The sequence below is a fragment of the Hydra vulgaris genome, chromosome 14 (genome assembly GCF_038396675.1).
Source record: "Hydra vulgaris chromosome 14, alternate assembly HydraT2T_AEP".
Taxonomy (NCBI): Eukaryota; Metazoa; Cnidaria; class Hydrozoa; order Anthoathecata; family Hydridae; genus Hydra; species Hydra vulgaris.
This window is the reverse complement of record NC_088933.1, coordinates 7,794,791-7,820,000: the sequence shown is the minus strand read 5'-3', so window position 1 is coordinate 7,820,000 and position 25,210 is coordinate 7,794,791. Positions and strand designations below refer to the sequence as shown.

General features: G+C 29.8%; 1 protein-coding gene across 1 annotated transcript in view; it reads left to right on the top strand.

Annotated features, from left to right (window-relative positions):
• LOC136090880 (ragulator complex protein LAMTOR3-A-like) overlaps positions 1–25,210 on the top strand; it is a 47,722-nt gene that overhangs the window by 11,202 nt on the left and 11,310 nt on the right. The window contains exons 3-5 of the mRNA XM_065817856.1: positions 16,114–16,172; positions 18,840–18,913; positions 19,083–19,142. Coding sequence (XP_065673928.1) covers positions 16,114–16,172; positions 18,840–18,913; positions 19,083–19,142 — 193 coding nt within the window. The remainder of the gene's footprint in view (positions 1–16,113; positions 16,173–18,839; positions 18,914–19,082; positions 19,143–25,210) is intronic.

Here is a 25,210-nt window from a genome sequence, read left to right as displayed (position 1 = left end):
TGGGATCCCTTCAAGCAGTCTCTAAAAAATTACGAAATTGGCATTTGATTGAAATAAATGTTTTTAAAAAAATGCATTATTACAAACCTTGTAATCAATATAAAATGTTTAAATTCTTTTTAGTTGCTTTTTATATTTATCAACATTGACTTTTTTAAACTAATATCACAATTTTCCGATATACCTCAAAACTAGTCTAATTGAATAATAAACACAAAACAATGTGGAAATGTTATTATTTGAAAATGTTATAAAATATTCCGAGATTCCGGTTTTTTAAAATATAAAAATATTTGTTTATTTCCTTGACATTAGACACAATCAGGTTTAGTCTATAAGTAAATGAATAAAAAAGATTTTGTTTTATTTCTTAAATACATATTAAAAGTTTTTCAAAAAATAATTTTTTTATTTATAAAAATCAGTAGTAAACTAAAAACTTTTTTATTTTATCAGAATTTGTTGTATTTATAAATAATGAGCATACTTTTATGTATTTGTAATTTAAAATTTGGTCGCAATGGTGTGATTTTAAAATAGTATATACTTCATTAAAATGCCGTTTAAAATATTATAGAATTCTTTAAGTATTACTAAACTAAAAAGGTTTCATCGTTACATAAATATCGTTGCATAATGTATCAACTATTTACATACTTAAAATGTTCTTCACCCGTAGCTTTATCTCAAGACCTGTTATTGTTTTAAAACTTTTTTTAAATCCTTATCTTAAATCCTGTTATTGTTATTAAATTTTTCAAAAAAAATTTTTCAAAAAAATTTTTCAAAAAATCCATTTCGGAGTATTTAATCAAGTAATAGAGCAACAAATCATAGGGCTAGTTTTTTTAAACAGACCTAAGATTAAGTAACAATATAAAAAGAAACTTTATTAAGACTTTCAGGGATTTTTGATCATGTGACATTCTCCATTTTAATCAGGCGACAGTCTCCATTTTGATCAGCTGACAGCCTCCATTTTAATCAGGTGACAGTCTCATTTTGATCAGGTGACAGTCTCCATTTTGATTAGGTGACAGTCTCCAACTTTGCTTCAAAAATCTATAATTTAGTCAAAATTTACAAATTGACAATTAAATATCTAGGGAGCTCTTGAGACTTTTTAAATTTTTCAAACCTGTTAGGGTTCTAATCCTCTAAACAATTATCAAGATGTCAAAGTGTCACCTTGTCAGGTTACAACTAATCTGAATCATGGTTATTTCAAATGATGATGTTTTTAGTTAAAAGTTAAAAGTACATCATATATTATACAGGATATATAGCATACGTTAAACCTACTTTTACTCTTGATGGAAAAAAAACAAGTCATAATGCAAAAAAACAAAAATAAAAAAACCTTAAGCATGTGAAAGCAAAAACGTTTACCCAAAAGTAATATTAATGTTTGAGTAAGTTGAAATTTCAGATTTTAGACATGTTTAAGCATTTTAAAATTTTTCAAATTTTTGTGTGGTTATGTTGTAACATTTTTCTTATTTATTGTAATATGTACTTAGTAAAATGGTATAAAAAGAAAATATATTCCTTGCATTTGACTCAATATTTTTTTGGAGAGACCATAGTAGAATAATTGTCAAATGATCAAAAAAGTTTTAAAAATGCCATTGTGTCTCAGATTTTTTTTTTTTTTTTACACAATTGATGATATTAAAAAAAAAATTCTCACTCTATTTTGTCTCATCCTATTTTCAATCATTTTTTTTATTTAAAAAATTTTTTTAAATAAATTACTTATAAACTACAGTCATTAACTTAATATTTATTTTTTTCATTTTTCATTATAACTCAAATGTTCATGAATTAAAAGAAAATTGTATTTACATAATTAGGTACAAATTATGCTGGTAATTGGAACCTAACACTCATCTGCTCTAGATTTTTTTTTTTAAATAACTTTGCTTCCAACATTGCTGCCAGCAACCCCTAATTAGAGTTGGAAGTTACTGGAAGAGAAAAGATGAAGATTGTAGAGCAAGATAACGATTTACAGACGACTTAAAGGATTGCAAATTATATAAATCAGGCTAGCTCTTTAGAGTTGTGCCCATTATGGTATTTGTTGAAAAGAGAAAGAGAAGCAACATTACGACAATGTGATAATGGTTGGAGGTTGGCTGCAAAAGCAGGTCCAACTATGTTTACAATTCGTTTTTGCATCTTGTCTAAAAGAGAAAGGGCATCATTAGAAGATCCTCCCCAGATATGGCAACAGTATTCCATACAAGGAAGTGTCGAGCTCGATAAAGAGATGCAACCTTAGCAGATGCTAATTTTGCAACAGATTTTATATGATTTGTTTCCAAGAAAGATCAGAAGTAAGAGTTATTTGTAGAAGATGAAGGGTAGATGACTCATCAAGTGCATTACCGTTCATAAATATAGAAAGATCTAAATTGTTGCAATAACGATTGGCTGAAAAAATTGAGTTTTACCTGAATTCAAGTTCACCAGCCAGTGAGCTCCATGCTGTAGTAAAAGTGAGATCCTTTTCAAGCTCTAATGCCCCTCCAAGCAATCAGAGAATGTTGGCTTCTTATCATGACAAGAATAAATGGTAGTATCATCAGCGAACAATGCCACCTTAGATGTGAGAATGTCTGGAAGATCGTTAATGTAAATTAAAAAGAGTATAGAGCCAACACTGCTTGATTCTAATGATTTTAGGTTGAATTTCAAAAGACATGAGGTTTTTCTTCAGATTCTATTAATATGTATATGTACGAGCTAGAATGTGTTGAAAAAAAAATCAAAAGCGTTCCTTCTTGGCCCAAAATTGATATTTTCTGAAATCCAGAATTTAGCGTTTAAAAGACAACATTAATTTTATTATTTACGCTTACTTTAAAAAATTTATTAAAAATCAAAGAAAGCCACGTGACATTCCATTTTTTTTTGTCTTCATAATGTGGTTAACTAAATATATAATAATACCTTTAATAGTTTCACTAATAAAGCACTTAGAGCAGTTGATGACTAGTTTAGAAATATTGTAAAAAATTTCACAACTTTTTTATTTTGTTTTGTAAAAATTATAATTACTTTTTATAACATTTTTAATTAATAAACATTTATTTTAAATAACAATAACAGTAGATAAATATTACATATCAAAATGGCTCATCTTTCAAGGGAAAAAAATCATAATGAGTCCAGAGATTCAGTTTGTTTTTGTTGCTGTAACAAAACAGACAACTACTCTCTTCGCAGTATGCCATCATTGGTGACACTAGTTCGAGACTATGGACACGAAGGATTCAGTTTTGATATAAATGCATTTCCCACTGGACTTTGTTGCCGTTGTAAAAATGCTCTCTATGCCAAAAAGGTTATTATATTTTATAAATATTTTATTATATTTATTAAATTTTTTCTGAAATATTTCACTAAAAAGTACAAACAATCTTGTTAACAGCAAGGAAAGCCTGTTAAAATGATAGAAGAGGTTTGAAAAAGTGGAAGAGAGTTACTTATAAAGGTAGGAAGGGTTGCTCCAACTGAGGATCAATGCTTAGGTCTAATTTGTTGTATGGTTTCAGATAAGCGCAGCCACAAGATTTTTAACTTAAGAGATTATATTATTGAGCCAAATGAAAATCTCTGCATTGAAAGATTAAACTCATTCTGCACAGATTGTTTTCAACTAGTTGGAAGGGGCATTAGGCACCCATGCACAAGAACATCAGCTGTTCAAAATGCTAAGAATCTTATTCTTTCCAAGGATGAAAAGATGTCCGAGCAAATAATCTCAACTGTTTTAAAGTTTCTAGTTAAGGATGAAAATTCGCTACAATTATCCACTGGTACATTTTTATTTATTTTCTTATTTATTTATAATGACTTTCTGCAATATTTTATTCTAATTTTAGGAAGATCACTCCCACCTGTAGTACTAAAACCAAAGCTTCAAACAAATAAAGTAGTCTCCACTGATACAATCTTTGATATCAAGAAAAATCATGATCTGCCTGAAAATGTTGTTCGTGATATTCTTAGAGATTTACGAAAAGATCTTGGTCGTCTTGGTGTCTAGATATTTTATAACATAATTTAAACGGCAGTACATTAATTTTTTTTTCCAAAAATATTTAATATTTGATATACCTCACATTGTTTATAGTATGGTATTTCAAAATTAGGTGTTGAAAAGAATTCAATTGCTACGGTTATCAGGCGGTCTCATTCTCTAGATAAGTTTTACACTTACAAAAAAATTGTTTTTTTAAATGGAAAAGAAGATGAACGTGAAAACTCAGTGTTGAAAGATGTTGTATACATTGAAAATCTCACCAGACTTGTTCAAGAAATCTGCTCTCTACGTGGATTAGATCCTATGAAAGCCATTGTTAGAGTTGGAATCGACGGAGGACAGGGTTCGCTGAAGGTTTAGTAACTTAACCTACTTTCTATTGCGCAAACAAAATAAATAAAATTAGAATTATTATTCAATTGTGATTAATTTTCAGATTATAATGAATATTTTTGAAGAAACAAAGTCAGAGGAGCAAAGTAGAAACGAGAAAGACTCAGGAGTGAACAAGGTGATAGTTCTGGCTTTGGCACGTAACGTCAAGGAGAATAATCGAAATCTTGGAATGCTTACTAAATCAATTAATCTAAATTAGCTGAAATTTTTTGTGGCTTCTGATCTAAAGCTCATAAACGTACTTCTTGCCATATCAGTAAGAGATTTTGCTTAATTTTATTAATTTTTACAAGTAGCTATTATATATTATAAAATTAAATCTCAGAATAATAAAATAATTTATTATAGAGTCATGGTGGAAAACATGCTTGTTGTTACTGTACTGGTACAATAAACTCATCAGGTGACTTAAGAGCTTTTTTCTCCTTAAGTTCAGATTACTATCTGTACCAAGATGCAGGATATCCTTATAAGACTATGCAATTATTCAATAATGTTATTAATCCATGTTTGCTTGAGGAAGATCCTAAAAAATTTATTCTTGATACCATCCCTCCTCCAGAACTTCACATATATGAGCATGTTGTGACAAAAATTGTTGACATTCTTTTAGTTGATGAGGGCCTGAAATCCTTTTTGGACAAAAATACTGTTATATGCCACGGTTATAATGGTGGTGGGTGGATGGACCCAACTGCGGTAAAGTTCTCAAATTATTAGATGAAATGACGCTGGTTACACCAATTCAGTTATATCCTTGCTTTGAAGCCCTGCAGAAGTTTAAAACAGGTAACATACATATATATATATATATATATATATATATATATATATATATATATATATATATATATATATATATATATATATATATATATATATGTATATATAATATATATATATATATATATATATATATATTTATATATATATATATACATATATATATATATATATATATATATATATTATATATGTATATATATATATATATATATATTTATATATATATATATATATATATATTTAGAACAGTTTTAGAACAGGTAACAGATATATATATATATATATATATATATATATATATATATATATATATATATATATATATATATATCATATACTTAAAATTTTTCAGTTGTAAAAAGTTGTTTTGGCATGATGCTAAAAAGTTCATACAGTAAAGATATCTCGCAGTTCATTGAATCTGCTGAATATTTAGAACACTATTGTAAAGATGTGTTCAACAAAACATTGTCACTTGGTTGGAAGTTCCATATTATTAAATACCACCTTGTAGATTTTCTCAATAGAAATCAGAAAGCTCTTGGACTTTTTTCAGAGCAAACATCCGAGGCTGTACATAAAAATTTAAAAAAAACATTGAAGCGTTATGCTGTCGCAGAGACTAACAAAAACCATGGATTGGAGCTTATAAAAGTTGCTTCCACCTACAGCTCTATGAAAATTTTAACTAATTAAACTTAAATTTTTTAACTTATATATATAATATATATTGTTTAGTTTAAAAAAAAATGTTTTTATTAATTTTATTTTGCTTTAAAATTTGTTTTGTATATAACGGACCCAAAAATAGAAGCTCTAGTAGCACCTAAGCCGTAAAGTCATCAAATCATTAAAGGAACTATTATATATTAAGTTAACCCCATTTTAAAGACAAAGATAATGGATGGTCATGAGGGTTTCTATGATTTTTTTAAGGAGAGATAGCTAGAATAATACAAATGATATTGTTTTTTAAGCACTATTTTCTGGATTTTGGAAAATATCAATTTTTAACTAAGAAGGAACGCTTTCGATTTTATTTTTAACACATTCCAGCTCGTACATATACATACTATTAGAATCTGAAGAAAAACCTCATGTCTTTTGAAATTCAACCTAAAACCCCTAGAATCAAGCAGTGCCAAGGATTGAACCTTGAGGAACCCCTGAAGTTACAGAATAAGAAGAAGAGTGCTGTCCATCGAGGATAACTTTTATACTACGATTGGAACGGAAGGATTCAATAATCCCAAAAATGTTACCAGATATACCGTAAGAAGAAAGCTTACGGAGAAGACCAGCATGTCAAACCTTATCAAAAGCTTTCGAAATGTCAAAAGCAATGGCCTTAACCTCTCCACCTTTATCTAATGCACGATAAAACCTATCGGGTATTACTGTTAGCAAATCAGCTGTAAAATGAGAAGATTGAAATCCATATTGATAGTCAGAAAGTAAGTTATTAGATTCAAGATGAGAGATTAAGTGTTTGTTAATTAAAGTTTAAAAAATCTTGCTTTTTTTGTAGTTGGATGAATCTGATTGCTTTCCAGAATTTTTGAAAACAGGGATAACAGAAGCTGCTTTCCAGCAGGCTGAAAAACAAGACTCAGCATTTAAAAGATGGAAAAGATAAGCATTTGTTGAATGGTTTTGAAAGTATAGACAACAACTTTGTGGAGCACTTCTGCAAGACTATAACAGGTATATTGTCCGGGCCAGAAGCTGTAGAAGAGTATAAGCAGGAAATCACTTTAGAGACAGAAGCTGGAGTGATACAAATGTCAAGCAATGGATCAACCTGTTTAACGGCTAAATCAGGTAGAACGCAACAAGTGGAATCAAGAAATGATATTGATGAAAAGTTCTTAACAAACAATTCAGCTTTGTTTTTAGGTGAGGTGACAAAGTTTGAACCATACAAGAGAGGTAGAATTACAGATTCGGCTTTATTATTGATACTATTAAATATTCTCCAGAAGTCACGAGAGCCTAATTTTTGTGATGAAATATGAGATTTCATGATGTACGATGATATAGGAGTTCAGATGATGAAGAGGAATGAGATAATAGTTTTAGAGAGATCCAACTATGATCAGAGGCACCTAAGGGTGAATGTGGAGAAACTGAGCACTGAATAGGATCAGAAACAAGATATAAGTCAAGTAAAGAAGGTAAATAATTTGGGTTTTCTGGAAAGCGAATTGGAAAGTTATTTATTTGAGTTAGGGATTGAGAGAGGCAAAATTTGAGGGCTTTAGTATTTGCAGAGTCACTGACATTAGAACCAAGGCATTCAGAGTGATGAGCATTAAAGTCACCAACAACAACAATATTGGGTGAAGGATAAAGAGAGAGGGCTTGATCAATTTGATGAGAAATAACATCAAAAAGGGTGCAGTCTTGAGATGAAGGAGAGCGATATAAAATAAATAGAAAGGTAATGGAGTGAAGTGGTGCTAAACAAAAGCACATAAAAGAATAGTCTGTGGATTCAAACCTAGTTTCACGAAAAATGCGTGAATTCTTACGAATGCAAATGCCCAGGCCAAGCATGTGACTATTGGAGTCTTTACAGATTAAAGGAAGATAACCATCAACACTAAGATCCTAAGATGAGGCAGCTGAACTCAATTAGTCTCACAAAGAGCAAGTAGGTCTGGTGAACTTTACTAGATATAAGACTCAACAGAAGATAAGTTACTTCGAAGACCACGAATATTAGTGAATGATAGACTTAGAGAACTTGGTGATGACGATGGTTTTTTGTGTTTTATAATTTTTGGTATGTTATTCATTTTTAAATTTATTAAAGAACTTGACTCAAACATAGATAGTACTCAGTACACTATTTAATTGCCCAAGCAATTGCCTCCTTACTATTAATAAACCCTAAGTCATAACAAAGGGCTTCAAATGAGGCCTTGGCAATGCACACCAAAAGTAAGAACAGGGACACCATTCATGCGCAACATGGCACTGTTAGTATTTTGATATTTTTCAGCTGTTGATGGAATCAGCCTCTCTGAGAGCTACCACAGAGTTCGGGAAACCTGACTACTAGCCGGCCTCAGAACCATAAAGCTGAGGTTTAGAGCTGTACCCTCATAAGGAGATAATAGAATGAGTTGCCTAGGCATAACAACAGAGACACAAGCAAAACCGATGCATCGAGTCAAGAAAATCCAGCATTAAACTTTTTAAACTGGAAACAATGTATTAAAAATAAATCTTCGCCAGCCTAATAGATGAAGAAAGGGTGCGAGGCTGGTCAACAGATAGAATCAGTTTACTCCTTAAGTTTTTGCCGAGGAGGCCTTCTACAAGACAGAGCCGGACAGTAGCCGGCAGTAGCCGGATGCATTTAATGTCTGCCCAAGATGGGTATTTTTATCGAGACACCATCTCTAATTATAATAACATGAAAATGGATATTTTCCCTCGATAATCCTTGTTGACATATATTCAGTGAAAACAGAGCTCTGTTAAATGTGACAACCTGGATGGTCAGAAAAGTAATAAAAATAAATCATGCAGATTTATAACATCTTTCTTGGTATTCTTAATTTTTTATATCACACCAATCCACTATGGTCGGAAACATCACTTTTCTTGGCCAAAAGTCAAAATGTTTACACTCACAAAATATGTTTTTGTTTTTTAAATCTAGTACTCAACACTCCAAAACAACCAAAAATTAATTTTGTTGTTGTAATATGCAATTCAGTGTTATTCGGTGAGTCATTGAAGTTGAATTTGTTTGCTTCATTTGTAAACAGAATTGCGTTCGGTGTTTTATAGTGCTTACTTCAATTGCTTGTTAAAGCTGAAAACAAAACGTGTTAAATAAAAGTTTAAATGGAAAACGAAGGTGATGGTAAGTTTATTAATTTTGTAAAATATAATACTCAAAAATTGGATACTCTAAAAAGTAAAATAACTTTTTCCAAAAGTCTTTAACACTTTGTAATTTATTTTATTTTTTAAGTTTGAGTAAGCTTAACACATTTTGGTTAGGAGTGTTAAGCATAAGGTTAAAAACCAAAATTACTTTGAAGTGTTTAGTTTTTGAAAATATTTATCTCGATTTGCGGTTTTTTGCAGTTTTTGATTAAATTCTTTTTTTTCAGTCGTCATTTGTTTACAGAATTCAGCAGTTTTTGATATTTGGTTGACCCAGCAGCAGAAAGGAAAAAATAAGGACGCACTAATAAATTATTTTATACAAAAATGTGGAGCCGATAAAGTTTCAGATGAATGCTATAAATATTTAACAGAAAAAGCACGCATGCTTAACAATAGTTTGTCTGCAAAGTGGGAAAAGTGTCATAGAAAATTAGATGATTTTCAAATTAAATATTCTGGCTGGCTTTGTTCAGAAACTGTAATAAACAGGCAAATAAATTTAAAAATCGTTTCCACAGAGACTCAATACACAGTAGAACTAAGCCCAGATGAAAAAATTGTATCACTAACTGGACGCCCGCAACTTAAGTACTCTGAGAAATCTGAACGAAGTAAGAGGAAACAAACAGCTAACCTCTCGATGTCAGAACACAACGAAACAAATCTGTTAGTTCAAGCAGCACCAATTTTGTCTCGAAAACAAGGACAAGTAGATTTGGCAGTTGTTTTAAAAGAAAGCATCGAAAGTCTATCAAGACCATCCAAGATTAGGAAGCTATATGTTGATGATGTAAAAGCACCTATTGTGATGTCTGATGAAGAAGCGTTAGCATTTCTTCTCGAAAGCAATTTTTCGAAGAGCTAATACTGTTCCATCCGGACTGAAAGCAAGTAACGTAACGCTAATATTTATTCACCCTACGATAATATATTAGCAATAAAAAGTAAGTGCAGACCCGATGGTGTACTTGTAGACAACAAATGTGCAAAGGTTTCTTTACAAATGCTTTTAACGCATACGGCTAAAAGAATTATAGAGATGCAAAAGGAAGTATTTGCGACAATTACGGGTAACTTCATATTAACGGAAATGATATTTAGCTACGGTTTTGACAGCAACTTTGGTCAATCTCAATAAAAGCAATCTTTCCTTGATCAAAGTACATCACGAAATGCTGATTCATGTCTTTTGGCCACAACAGTGCTTCCCTTGAGACTCTTGAGTAGCGCAAAAGCCCCGATTTGGAATAATTGTTTTCCGCAGTCCACAAGATTTTGTCGGCCTTTAAAATTAGAGTACACGAGTGAAACGAAGGAAGTGATAACAAGAGAAGCTGCTGACTTAAATAAACAAATTCAAGAGCTTGAAAATTTACGTGATGAAATCGAAGCTGGTAAGATAATCGAAATAACGTTCAGAATGTTTTTAACTGTTATAGATGGAAAAGTTTTGAATGTTTTAACCGATACAAAATCAAATCAAAAATGTCCAATATGCCATGCAACCCAAACTGACTTTCTTAAAGGCACAGATTATAACAGCGTAAAATTTCATCCTATCGATGGAAATCTAAAGTACGGAATTAGTCCACTGCACAGCTGAATTAGATTTTTTGAGTTCGTACTACATTTAGGATACAAGATGGAAGTAAAAAAATGGTAAATAAGATCGGATGAAGATAAAGATGCAATTAAGAAAAGAAAAGAGTATATTCAGAATGAGTTTTGGAAAAAACTAAATCTTTGTTTTGATGTTCCGAAAGCAGGTGGTTGTGGTTCCACAAATGACGGCAACACGTCGCGTAGAGCATTTACGGAATATGATAAATTTTCGAAAGTTTTAAGAGTAGACACCGAATTAATATTTCAAATGAGAATAACATTAATATGTTTATCTTGTCAACTTTCCCTAAATTTGGATAAATTTGAAGAGTATTGCTTTCAAACTGGTCAATTATATCAAAGCAAGTACCCCTGGTTGCCAATGACTCCCACAGTACATAAAGTTATTGTTCACTCAAAGCAAATAATGCAGAATACAGCACTTTCTGTTGGTTACTTCGGAGAGGATGCAGCTGAGTCATGAGACAAAATATATAAAAGCGACAGACTGCACCATGCACGTAAGACTAGCCGCATTGATAATCTTTTCGATGTATTTTATAGAGCCCTTGACACATCCGATCCATTAATTTCATCTCTTCGGTTAAATACACGTGGACACCAAAGGAAGCGTTTAACTCTGCCACCAGAAGTAAAGGTATTATTGTATTGTGAGGATATCGGTGAAACATGTGCGACTGAGAATTTAGAAAATATGGATGACGACGAGGACGATTATCCAGAACAACTTGAAGAGGAAAATACATTTTTGGATAATGAATTGTATTTAAATTAAAGAGTTTAATAAAATTTTAATATTTTCGTAAATACGTGTGTAAGTTATATTTTCAATTTCCAGAAACAACATATTTACTCGTAGGTATCGTATATTTTCTAATTTAGAATTAAAAAAATAAAAACTCAGAAAGAAAAGAAAAAAAAAGTTTATGTAAAAAATTTTTTTTCAAATTTTAATTCTAAATGTTGATAATTTTTAAAAAAAAAATTAATTATTTTATACAAAAACACTTAAAATATACTGCAAATTCAAATTCCAGTTAAAAATTCCGTTATTTTAAGTTTTAATAGTTTTGGCCGAGAAAAGTGATGTTTCCGACGATAGTGCAATCCAATGAAACGCAAAATATTTACACAGAATAAATTCACTGAATTTCAATGTATCAATGTTAACTTGTTAATTAGGTTGGGTTATTTAAAGACCAATTTAAAAAAAAAATGTCTTAGATTTTGCTCTTTGCTTGTCCATTTAAAGCTTATGGTGTCAATAGATTCTGAGTTAGTTTGATGATAGCTCCTAATTTCAAGAATTTTCTTACTTTGCTCTAATTTTTAAAGTGGTAAGTACTAATGTCAGTCTCATTTCTTCATTTAAAAAATGAAGAAATGAGACTGACATTAGTGCACGCTACTAATGTCAGTGTCATTTTTTTATTTTTTAAATGAAGAAATGAGACTGACAAGTTTAATGAAACCAAATTAAGTGTCATGACAGCGATAGTTAAAATGATTGGTTTTATTGTAACCAATATGTTAATGCTAAAAAATGTTTTTCTCATTTTAACATTTATAACTCCAAAACAATGCTGAAAAGGTGATAAATTTCTTTTATACTGGAGTTATGTTATGACGGGTTATTTAATGTCATATTATTTACATTATTTCAGCCTTAAAAATTAGGAAAATTAAGGTTTTGCCCTAAGAATTAGGAAAATAACTTTTAGAGGTCAGCAAAAAAAGTTATATGCAAAGGTCCATAAAACATAGAAACAAGGATGACAATTTTTTGCCAACCTCAAACATTTTTAGCTCAGTAGTTAGGTTGGCATTGCTGAATCTTGATTCCGAGGGCTGCTATTTTATGAAACAGTTTGCTGTTAATATTTATCTATTACAATGAAGATTGCAGTTGATACGTTTCTTAAATTTTTTAATGTTGTGAAAGGATGTTTTTGTGCTAATATTTTAGCATTAAAAAATATTAATTACTTTCAAGCTGTTTTTATTACAACAAATTATAAAATGTTAAAATTGGTTAAAATCATTATTTTAGATATTTGATTGTGTTTTAACGCTTGCAGGTTTAACACCCGCAGGCGAAAATTCTGATGTTTTAAATAAGATTATATATTAGATGTAATGTAAAAAAAAATTTTTTTTTTGATATCATCAAGGCCACTTGAGTTTTTTTGAGCATCTAAGTCAGGTGTATAAAAAAATGAAATATTAATATTTAAATTAATAACAAGGGTGTTTTATAAAAACTTATGCAGTTTCAGATGATTTCAGTTGATTCATCACCCAAGAAAATAGTCAGTTACAAGTTGATAAGTAAAAAGAACAAACATTTTTAAAGTTATTTGATATGAAACCTTTAAATAAACATCAGAATTCTAAGGAGACAAGGGAGGCCTGGTTTTTAATTGAATAAATACTTCAAGACCTGCTTGGAGTTCAAGTCTGAAATGTTTAAGGAAATCTGTTTTTATGAAACCTCTTACATGTATAAGAACAGCAAAATCAGATATGTAGTGGCATGACCTAGATAAATTGACATGGAATTACTCAGGAATGAGTCCAAATTGTCACATTTTATGTGAAAATAAATTTATCTAAAATATAAATTCTTACTAAAGCTGTATGTTAGAAATAATCCTAAATAGAGTTAATGTAATTGAAACAGTGGCATTGCCTATGTCTACATTGTCTATGTAAAGTTCTCATCTGAACATATAATATTTTCCCAAGTGGTTGTTAGATAGATTAAAATTTAGATTAAAAACACATTTTTTTACTTTAGATTAAAAATACATTTTTTTCTTCAAGTCAAGTTGTAAAAGACTGGAGAAGTTGATAAATGTAAAAAATATTTCATGGCAGTGCTTAATATAAAATTTTTGTCCTCAGTTTTCCAGGCTTGATTTAAAAAAAAAAAAAAAAAAATATTCCATGCATGTGATGAAGTTGTGATTAGAGTTTAAATGTTAAACAATTACTTAGTTTATAATATGGGCCTCTTAATAAGATGTTTTAATGTTTCTGCTGCTGCCAGAGGGTTTTTGCATCTTTCTTTTGATCATAAATAGTAGGTTCAGTTTTATTTATAAATGGTAGGTTCCAGTTTTTATAATAAAACAATTTCCTTGATTGTAGCCTTTTTTTTCGTTCATTTAAAAAAAAGTTAAATTAAAATATGTTTTTGACACTTTTCACTTGTTGCTACTGTTATAATATAGCAATAAACTTGAACTAAAATGTTAATGTTTTAAGTGTCTTCAATTGGGCTAGGCTGACTGAAGACATTCAAAAGAATGAATGAAAAGTTGTGCTTAGAATTAAAACTCGAATAGTTTTTTTTTTATTTTTCATGTCCCTAATTATGTCATTTCTGGTACTTTTGTATGTGATGTAGTTGTAGTGATGCAGTGATGTCGTTGATATTGTTGACATAACTCTATTTCATAACTCTAGTTCATAACTCTATTAAGTCAGTACTTACTAAAGCACCTTATAAAGATTGGTCACACTCAATTAAACCTACTTCAATTTTATAGTTCTATGCACTCAAATTTATAGATCCATCTTACATTCTGTACAACACCCATATACTCTCGGTTTGCAGTATTGCATCAAAAAAAGAGCTACAACTATTCCAAAAACAATCACTCAAAACCATTGAGATCATTGCGATAAACTCACACTGATTCAATATCTGTCACAATATTGGAAAGCTTATTGATAAAAAAAAATATAAAGTTGCTTGAAAAAATCCTTTCGAACCTAACACATGCAATAATTTCAAATTATCTCAAACCACAAACAGAAACCCTGACAGATTATTATTAAAAACCAGTACTGTTAACATTAGATTGTATCAAAAAATGTTTGTTCAGAAGTATTTATACTTATCGATACCTATACTTCTAGATGGTATTAGAAACCTATACCTTCGTAAGTAACATTAATGGTACATCTACCACTTATCACTTATCATTATCAACTCAAGAGAATAATGCTCCAGATGCATTATAAAGAAAATATTTTAAAACTCATTTATATGCTATTCAATTTTAAGTTAATAATTATTTAATAAAAATAAAATAAAATAGTGACATAGTTTACAATGAAGTTTTGTAGTGGCATCACTACTGGAAAGAACTGCAGGAAGGAACATAATTGGTGACATGATTAATAATGAACTAATAAAGTTTCATTTAAAATACATAATTGATAAATTTTGTGAACATCGGTTTTTATATCTTTAATACTTCTAATGTTTTCAATGTCTTTAGTTTAAAAAGATTGCAAATGTTTTAAACTTTTTGTTATTAATATAGTGTAATAGAAGACTAGTAATAAAATACTAATGAATAACTTCAAAAGCTCATAATCAAGTGCTTCGTGGTTTAAATAGAAGAAGTACTCAACTTAAAATGATATATATATAAAATAAAAAGCTTAGAGTTTTATTAATACTTGGCTCATAATAAATAGCTTCAAAGGCTCATAATCAAGTGCTTCGAGGTTTAAATTCTCTGTACAGCCTAGAAGTACTCATCTTTTTTTCACACACTTTTTCATGAATCTTGTTTACAAAGTTCATTTTTTAAAGTTTGGATTTAAGTTGCAAATAAATTAAGAAAAAGTAAATAAATTAAAAGTAGTCCATTTAACTGTAGCAATCCCTCTGGAGTCTTAGGTTAGTTTACTTAACAAAAAAGCAAGATTGGAAGCTGTTATTCATACTTGAAATTCATGAGACTGTTTTTCATAAAAAATCTGCGCTCGACAAGTAACTGAAGACATTTTCTGAAGAAGATTTTTTCTAACTAATGTTCAAAACAATAACTGAGTCATACTTATACTCTATTACAACTATAATATATGTAAGAATTCGTTACTTTTGTTCTATGAAAAATAACCAAGTATCTTGTGTCATCAAGTGACAGCTTTCTGCTAATCTTGTTTCATTTAATCAAGTGACAACTTTCTGCTAATCACTTTTGATTGTTTTTTCATTTAAAAAAAAAAAAAAGTGAAATAAAAAGCTTAGAGTTTTAATCAAATACTTTTTACTCAAATACTTTTCAAATACTTTTTGCAAGTTTTAAGGGGTGGACAAATGAAAATGCATAGCTTACCCAAATTTAATTTAGGCTCCTTGATATTTTTGAAAGTAATCAAAGAATGAAAGTCTGAAAATAATTTTTTTTTTAATCCCAAGCGCAAAGTTTTAAAATGAGTTTTGAAGTGAGAAATATTTGATTGAAATTCATTTAAACTAGTTTTAATGTTTTATGAACTCATTTAAAGTAAATAATATAATATTTTATTCAAAACTTTTTCTATTTTAGTATTGATGGTGGATTAGCTTTCTTTGTTACAGATCGCAATGGTGTTCCAATTGTAAAAAGTACAATACTTTTGTTTTTATTGTTGCAATTTGATTTTTTTATTTAAAAAATTGTGTTGAAAAACTGTGATAGAGGTTAATTTAAAAACTCTTCAACTTGAACTATTTCAAAGCACTAAAAACTTTACAATTACAAAGCAGTAAAACATCTTTTGTATTTGAGTAACACAAATTAAACTGTGCAGAAAAACCTAAATACCTAATATAAAATTAGTATAAATAATGTTTGTTAATAATAATGTTAATAATGTTTTAAAAACTAATGTTGATAATGTTATATTATTAATATTAGGTAAATAGTATAACAATAGGCCTAATTTAAAATCAAACATAATATTTTATAAAATATATAATATATGAAATATAAAATATTTGTATTGAAATAGCAATAAATACTTTTATGTGACTAAAAACTGCTTATAAAATGTTTTGTTATGCATCATAGAAGCAATTTATTTTGGTAAAACTGACCATGACTTTTTATTATTCTTACATTATTCACACAAAATAGTCAATAATATTTTGAAAATGTTGTATTAAATGTTGTAAGCTATGGACTCATTTAAAGTAAATAAATAAGTTTGTTTGTATGATAAAAAAGTTGGTAAATAAGTATGTTTGTCATTTTTTTACACTTCTCTATTTCACTTTTGTAACCATTTGTAAAAATGAATATTCTGTAAAAATAAATATTCTGTAAAAATGAATATTCTGCAATCTGATACACAGATTGTAAAATGTTTGTAAAACATTACCTTTAAAGACACATCTTCAATATATAAAAAATAAATCAAAAATTTCCAACAAATTTTCAGTTTATGAGGCACTTAGAGCTAAGGTTACTAGTGGTCTATGTCAACTATTCCATTCTATTTTATGCAGTTCGTCCATTCCATCTCATGCAATTGATCCATTACATTTTATGCAAATGCTCTATTTTATCAAAAAAACTTGCATCTTTGTCCTATATAGAGGTTTGCACAAAAAATTAATGATTCTAAAAAATTCAATAATTCTCTCAGATAGTCTTCTGCAATAAGAAAGGTTTAAACTTTTAAAAACATCATACGAAGATGTTTTTAAAAAGTAACAGCAAATGCTGGTAACAAATGTTAAGCAACATCTGATGATCGCATAAAGCATGAAACTCTGAGTTAAGTTACAGATTGTATTTTACTATTATTCTAATATAATATATATTTGCTCTACTTTTGTATTGAGCACTGTTTATTGAAAAAGTTTTTTTTGTATTCTGTATAAACGTCATAAAGGAGTGAACAAAAATCATTATCTAACATAATGACTAAAAGGTTGCTTCAATAAAAACATACTGAAAAGAATCATACACCAATCTATTTTGCTGCTATTGCAATCAAATCTTTGCCCAAATAAAACAGATTCAAGTTTGATATACAGTTGATGTTTTTCAAAAAAGTAGTCTTGCTTATATTTTGTTTCGATGAATTTTAAAGGAGAACTAACATTATTAATGGAATCAGTTTATTGAGGAGTATTTGTTTGTTTTCTTCTTATATACTTTCTATTTCCTTTACTGAATATACTTTTCTGATATACTTTCTATTTACTTTACAGCATATGTTTATTAACAAATCTGAAAGAAGGCAGTTTGTCATAAGATTAAATGAAAAAAATATGCTTGGCACAACATAGAATGGAATACTATTAGCTTTCAGTTCTGCAGCCGTTGCAACAGCTACTGTATTGCTTTTTTCATTATATAGCATGAGCTCGCAGTGTTGGTTGTGTTTTTCTTTATCAGCAATAGTCTTAATTAAGTCGAAGTTATTATTAATTTCATTACTTTTTATAAATTTTTTAACCTCAAAGCTTTTATTTCTTTCAAAACTGTTTAGATGATAGGATTTTAAATGTTGGCATAAATTACAAAATGTTAAAAAAGTACTATTACATTGCATTTGCATACAACGAAACAGAGCTTTAATGAACCAGTTATTTCATGCCGTTTTTTATGCTTAATAAATTGGTCGATATTGTTTATAATCAATCTGCATATGAAGCAAATATACATAACCTTTTTTACTGTTAAGAAATTTGTCAAATTGTTAAATTATAAAACATTGTTATAGTTAAAACTTAAACAAAAAATAGTTTTCATATACAAAAAATGATTTTCACATTACACACTTCAAATGGTTGCTGCATTTATAAAAAAAAAAAAAAACGTTTGAAAGCGCTTTTAAAATTTTACATTGTCTGAAAAAAACATTTTACCTCAACGTTTCGAAAAATCAAAGTTTTTTTTTTTTTTTTTTTCTTTATAACAACTTTTAATAAAAATTCAACAAAATCTTATGAAGTTTTTTTTTAAACCAATGACTCATTTTCAACCAATGAAAATTTTAGAAATTAGCAATTTCATTTTAACAATTACTTAAACTATATTAAATTCAACCACTTGAGGTTATTTGGCCACGTCTGATGGCCACAATTACTTCAATAATAGCGCTAAAAACCTAAAATAAATTACCTACAAAATCTACAAAACTGTAGGTTTATCAACGTTTAATTAAATTGTAGATGACTTTGTCTACATTATTTTTGAGAATGTGTAAAGCTTGTTTTATACTATTAAGGAAGTGCTTGTTTTATACTACCTGCTTCCTAAATAATTTTTTTCTTTTATAGTAACAAATTCAAAGTGTCCTAAATCAGCCACTAGAGCAAGTTTTCTTTCCACTTTTGCTGCTGCTACTGATCAGGTTGTTATAGGAGTTTTGTTGAATAATTTTATGATTCGATAAAATTAACATATTTTCCTATTATACATGAGATGATTAATCTTCTTTAAAATTTTTTAAAAATTTTAACTTTAGTTCATTTATATGTATATATGTATGTTTTTTTTATAAGCGAAGAGTTACATTATAGGCTAGCAAGCTTGGATTATCTAAAAATAAAAGAATGATTTGTATGTATCCATCATACCAAGTAAGTGTTTTTAGTTCTATAAACTCAATAAAAGTATGTTATATATTGATAATTATATAAATATTATTAAATACTATTGAAATCAGTAACACTAAATTTTTATTAAAATCTGTAACAGTAAATTCCTTTACGAAATTTTTAATTTTAATAGTTTTTATAATTTAATCAAATAAATTTAACACAAAATTTAATTTCTTGTTTTTAATTTTTAGATCTTTTTCCTTCTAATGTTTTTAATTATTCAAAAAATGTTTTTGGTTGCTATAACATCTCTTGTTAAGCTGCAACTCTTTTTTTAAGCTATATTACATTTTTTAGTTACAGTGTAATGCTTTCTTTTGTTAGGCTGTAATGCTCTTTCCCTAAGTAAAGCAAATATACTTTTATATAGATATTTAAATAAATTTATTTTTTGTTATTCAAGTAAACTTTTTAAAATTTTTTATTTGTTACCAGTTAACATTATTTTGTCATATTATAAAATAAAAACTCTATCACAAATAATCACTTGGTTATTATGACCTTTAATAATAGGGTGTGTCACATTATTTTTTTCCGGATTGAAAACACTGTATTCTAAAAAATTGTATATTTATTTAAAAACACTAAAAAAAGCTTAGATTAAAAAATCTGAAATGATTAAGCTACCAGGAATTCAGGTTTCATTTAAAAATTCACAAAAAATTTCTTAAAAGAACAGCAACTTTTTGCTTGTAGTTGTATATTTTTACGGCTTAAACTTTTTTTTTAATCTTTCTTTTTATCTACTATTAAAACTTTTATAATAGCTTCTATTTTTAATCATTTATCTCTCATTTAGTTACCTATTTAATAAAATAAAAATTCTTTTTATTATATTTTTTTAACAAAACAAAATTTACACTTTTAAAATTTTTGTCATTAAGATAAAATACTTATTTGATTGATTAGTAGTCATCAACTGTCTCGATGAATCCTGCCCTCTTAAAAAATACCGTTTCTTTTTTTTTATGAGAATAAACTTTGCTCACTGCTTCTGTTACCTGTTTAAATTGTCTTTCAATTGACTCCCCATGACTTCAATCCGGAATGTCCATTGGCTGAATTATAATCTGTTTTAATTCTTATGACAGATCCAAGTAAGAAGAGGCTCAAGAGAAGATGGTCGAGTTGATTAGCTGTATAAGTGTTGTTACATCAGGGTTCATTTCTGGAGTTATTCTAGCTCTCACATTTTTATCACCAGTTCGAAGTTTTTTGTCACCAGGGCCTCTGAATTTCACAATTAACTCTATAACATTCTTTCTTTCCTTTACATTCTCTGAGCAGAGCATGGTCTGTATGATGGACTCAGAGAAAGAAACCACACCAAATCTGGAACTGTCGGCATAAAAAATGCAACTATTTCACTTGATTGATGTTTGAGAAGGCTGGTAAAGAATGTGTTTCGGTCCTTAAGTAAACCTGTGTTTAAATCACATAGGCATGTAAAATTTTTGCTTTTCATTTCATGTTTTGAGAACTGAACTCATGTTTTGAGACCTGTCAACCACCTGGAATGATAAACTGACCCAATTTCATGTAAAGTCATGTTTGCGGTTATATATTACCTCTTTTAATACCAGAGACTATTTATATCCATAAAACTGATCAGAGGATAAATTTTTTATTACTTTATCCTTTGGAGTAATAAGAGGATTTCTGACAAAGGATTAATTTCCAGATCAGTTAGTCATTTAATAATTTTCTAATACTGTCTCTCCAGCATTTGTTGCTGCTCATAGTCTCTCCATCAAGAGTTGTCATTCAAGATGACGCCGAGGAAGTTCATTTGTTCATTTCAACTAGCCAGTTTAGCTTTTTAATTTCACTTCCAGCCTATGTATTGCACCGCCTGACCACCCTGTGAACATTATTAGAATCATCGCCTATCTGCTTTAAGCTTTTATTGGTACCATTATTTTTCAAAAGTTCATATATATTCTGAGCAATTACTTCAGAATGTTTTTAAATGTGTTTTAACTTTTTCAGGTGTAAAATGGAAAAGATACCTATGACTAGGCACTTTACATACTGTATAATGTTCGTCTTTGATTGTAGCAGGATAATATTTAGTAAGACCTTCAATTATTAATTGAACTTTTGTATTATTAATTCTGCCATAAAAAAAAATACAATAATGCTTGTCCTGCATTGAGTGTCGAACTCTATAGAAAGAGACTGCATAATTTGTTTTGAGCTCGCTTGACTTTGTTGTGATCAATAACTAACTGGTATCATCTTTATTTATTCCTACATCCATTTAAGGTGCTGTCACAATTGCAGCTGTTTTCCAAAAGCCTGTATCATATTGTATGCTTGCCAAAGCTATTCTAACTTTATTTTGTTGACACGTTAGATTGAGGTCAGTATTGCTGTTTGTTATGCAACATTGGCTAGGAGAAGCCAATTCTGACTTAAAACACCCCCTGTCTTGGTTTAGTCAAGGCTCGAGATGCAGCATCAATAAAAATACTCATCTTAGGCAAATGTTAAACGCAACCGGCTACTGTCTCTTAGTAGGCCTACTAGGAAAGACTTAAGGGGTAACAGATTCCATGTGTTGACCAGCCCTGCACCCCTTCTTTATCTATTAGGCTGGCGTAGATATATTTATAATTCATTGTTTCCAGTTTAAGATGTTGAATGCTGGATAATCTTGACTCAATTCACGGGTTTGCTAGTGTATCTTTTTTTTTATGACTAGGCAACTCATTCTAATGAGTTGCCTATTCATAAAAACAGAAACAAGCAAAAACTCGTAATGAGGGTACAGCTCAAAAACTCAAATTAATGGTTCTAAGGCTGGCTGGTAGTCAGGTTTCCCGAACTCTGTGGTGGCTCTCAGAGAAGCTGATTCCATCAACAGCTGTAAAATATTAAAGTACTAACAATGCCTTGTTGTGCATGGTGGTGTCCTTGTTCGTACTTTCGGTGTGCATTGTCGAGGCTACATTTGGAGCCCTTTGTTACAGCTTAGGGTTTATTATTAGTAATGAGGCAGTTGCTTGGACTATTAAATAGTGTACTGAGTACTATCTGTGCTTTGAGTCAAGTTCTAATAGTCACATGCTTGGCCTGGGCATTTACATTTGTAAGAATTCATTATTTGTAGGGAAACTAGGTTTGAATCAACTGACTATTATGTGCTTTTGTTTTGCACCACTTCACTCTATTGCATTTCTCTTTATTCTATATTGCTCTCCTTCATCTTAAGACTGCACTTAATTTTGTGTTATTTCTCATCAAATTGATTAAGCCCTCTCTCTTCATCCATCAGCCAGTATCGTTGTTGTTGGAGACTTTAGTGCTTATCACACTGAATGACTTTGCTCTAGTGTCAGTGACTCTGCAGACGTTAAGGTCCTCAACTTTTGCCTTTCTCAATCTCTAACTCAAATATTCAACTTTCCAACTTATTTTCCAGACAATCCGAATCATTTACCTTCTCTACTTAACTTATGTCTTGCTTCTGATCCTAGTCAGTGCTCAGTTTCTCCACATTCACCCTTGGGTACTTCTGATCACTGTTTGATCTCTCTGAAACTATTATCTCATTCTTCTTCATCATCAGAATTCCTTTTTCACCGTACTTCTACGTACCATACAACTACTTTTAAGCTGACTGGGACTCTTTTTGTGATTTTCTTTGTGATGGCCCTTGGATAGAGATCTTTCGTCTTTCTGGTAATAACTGTGTTTCTTACATAACTTCTTGGATTCAGGCTGGCATGGAATCTTTTATTTCCTCTCGATGATTCCAAGTCAAGCCTCACTCTGCTCCAAGGTTTTCCTCACATTATGCTGCTGCAATTTCGAATTGAAACCTTTACTTCCATATCTATCAGCAAAACAACTCTCTAGAAAATAGATGTCTGTTTACTATTGCTAGAAACCATTGTAAAAAGGTTTTGTCTATTGCCAAAGCCCACTAATCTCAGTACATGAAGTCTTGTATTTCATCTTAAAAATTAGGCTCTCGTGACTTCTGGGGACTTATCAACAGTATCAATAATTAGGGCAAATCTGTTATTTCACCTCTCTTGTATGGTTCAGATTTTGTCACCTCACTTAAAGACTTTTCATTAAAATTAACTCTCTATTCTACTAATTCCAGCGTTCCACCTAATATAGCTGACAAACAGGTTGATCCATTGTTTGGCATTCGTATCACTCCAGCTTCTGTATCTAAAGTAATTTCCCGCTTAGACTCATCTCTAGCTTGTGGTCGCAAAACAAACCTTTTATAGTCTTGCAGAAGTTTTCAAAACTTTCAAAACTTTTTTAACATGTGCTTATCAGGGTCTTGTTTTCCAGCCTGCTAGAAAGCGGTATCTGTTATCCCTATTATCTTAACCTCTCATTTTGAATCTAATAACTTATTTTCTGATCATCAATACGGATGTCAATCTTCTTGTTCTACAGCTGATTTGCTAACACTGATAGGTTTTATTGTGCATAAGATAGAGGTGGAGAGGATAAGGCTATCGCTCTTAACATTTCTAAAGCTTTTGATAAAGTTTGGCATGCTGGTCTTCTCCATAGGCTTTCTTCTAATGGTGTATTAGGTAACATCTTTAAGTTTATTGAACACTTTCTTTCTAATGGTAGTATTATAGTTGTCCTTTATGGACAGCACTCTTCTATCCTTGGCTTTTTACTATTTTTAATTTATAATAATGATCTTCCATATATTCTCACTTGTAAGGTGGCATTGTTCGTTGATGATACTATCATTTATTCTTGTATTGAAATGAAGTCAAGACTCTCTGATTGCTTGGAAGAGGCATTCGAGCTTGAAAAGGATCCCACTTCTGCTATAGCATGGCTCACAGTGGCTGGTGAACTTTAATTCAGATAAATCCCACTTTTTTTTAGCCATTTGTTATAGCAATAATTTAGATCTTCCTTATTTATGGTAATGTACTCGATGAGTCATATACCCTTCATCTTCTAGGATTAACTCTTACTTCCAATCTTTCTTAGAAACCATATATTAAATCCATTGCAAAATTAGCATCTTCTAAAGTTGCATATCTTCATTGTGCTCGCCACTTTCTTACTCCCAATTTTATTCTTTATCTCTATAAATCTCAAATCTGTCCTTGTATGGAATACTTCTACCATATCTGGGACAGATCTTCCAATAATGCTCTTTCTTTTTTAGACAAGGTGCAAAAACACATTGTAAACATAGTTGGACCTGCTCTTGCAGCCAACCTCCAACTATTATCACATTGTCGTAATTTTGCTTCAGATAATAAAAATTATCAGTATCAGATTATAAAAATTGGACAGATGTTCAGTAAAAAATTAAAGCTTATGTAGAAGAAGTAGGTACACATATTACTTTCTATTGTATATCTGTCTACAATTGTCTAAGTATTGTCTTTCTAGAGTAAAACCCCACAAGTAATTATAATATATAATTTATTATATGCAAGAACAATTGTTGGCGATGATGTTTAGACAGGTATATCATTGCAGTTGTTGCCGTTATCATCATTCCGTATGTGGGGTTGCAAGTTAAGATACATATTGAAGTTAAAATGTATATCAAAGTAGTACCACCGGTGTCTGTTTCTTACAATAGAAAGTAATATGTGTACCTACTTCTTCTACATAAGCTTTAATTTTTTACTGAACATCTGTCCAATTTTTATAATCTGATACTAACACTTAATCTTACAAGCTAAATCTTCCTTTCATCTCTCAGGCTATCTTGTTTGTGTACTGGTTGGAACACTTTGAGCTGTAGCTCAAAGTGTTCCAACCAGTACACAAACCTTGTTATGTACAAAATTATATACAAAACTACTTGTACTTAAAGTATTTTACAAAACATTATTAATAAACATTATTTATGAAAATAATAAATAAAAATACTTTATATATAGTTAAAAAAAAAGGCGTCTGAAGAACTGCAACAAACAAAAACAAAGGTTTAGTGAAACAAAAGAACTATTAAGTAATAATAAATATTTTTTTCAACATCTTTACTTCCAACAAGGCTGCAAGCAACCACTATTAAAGTTTGAAGTTACTGGAAG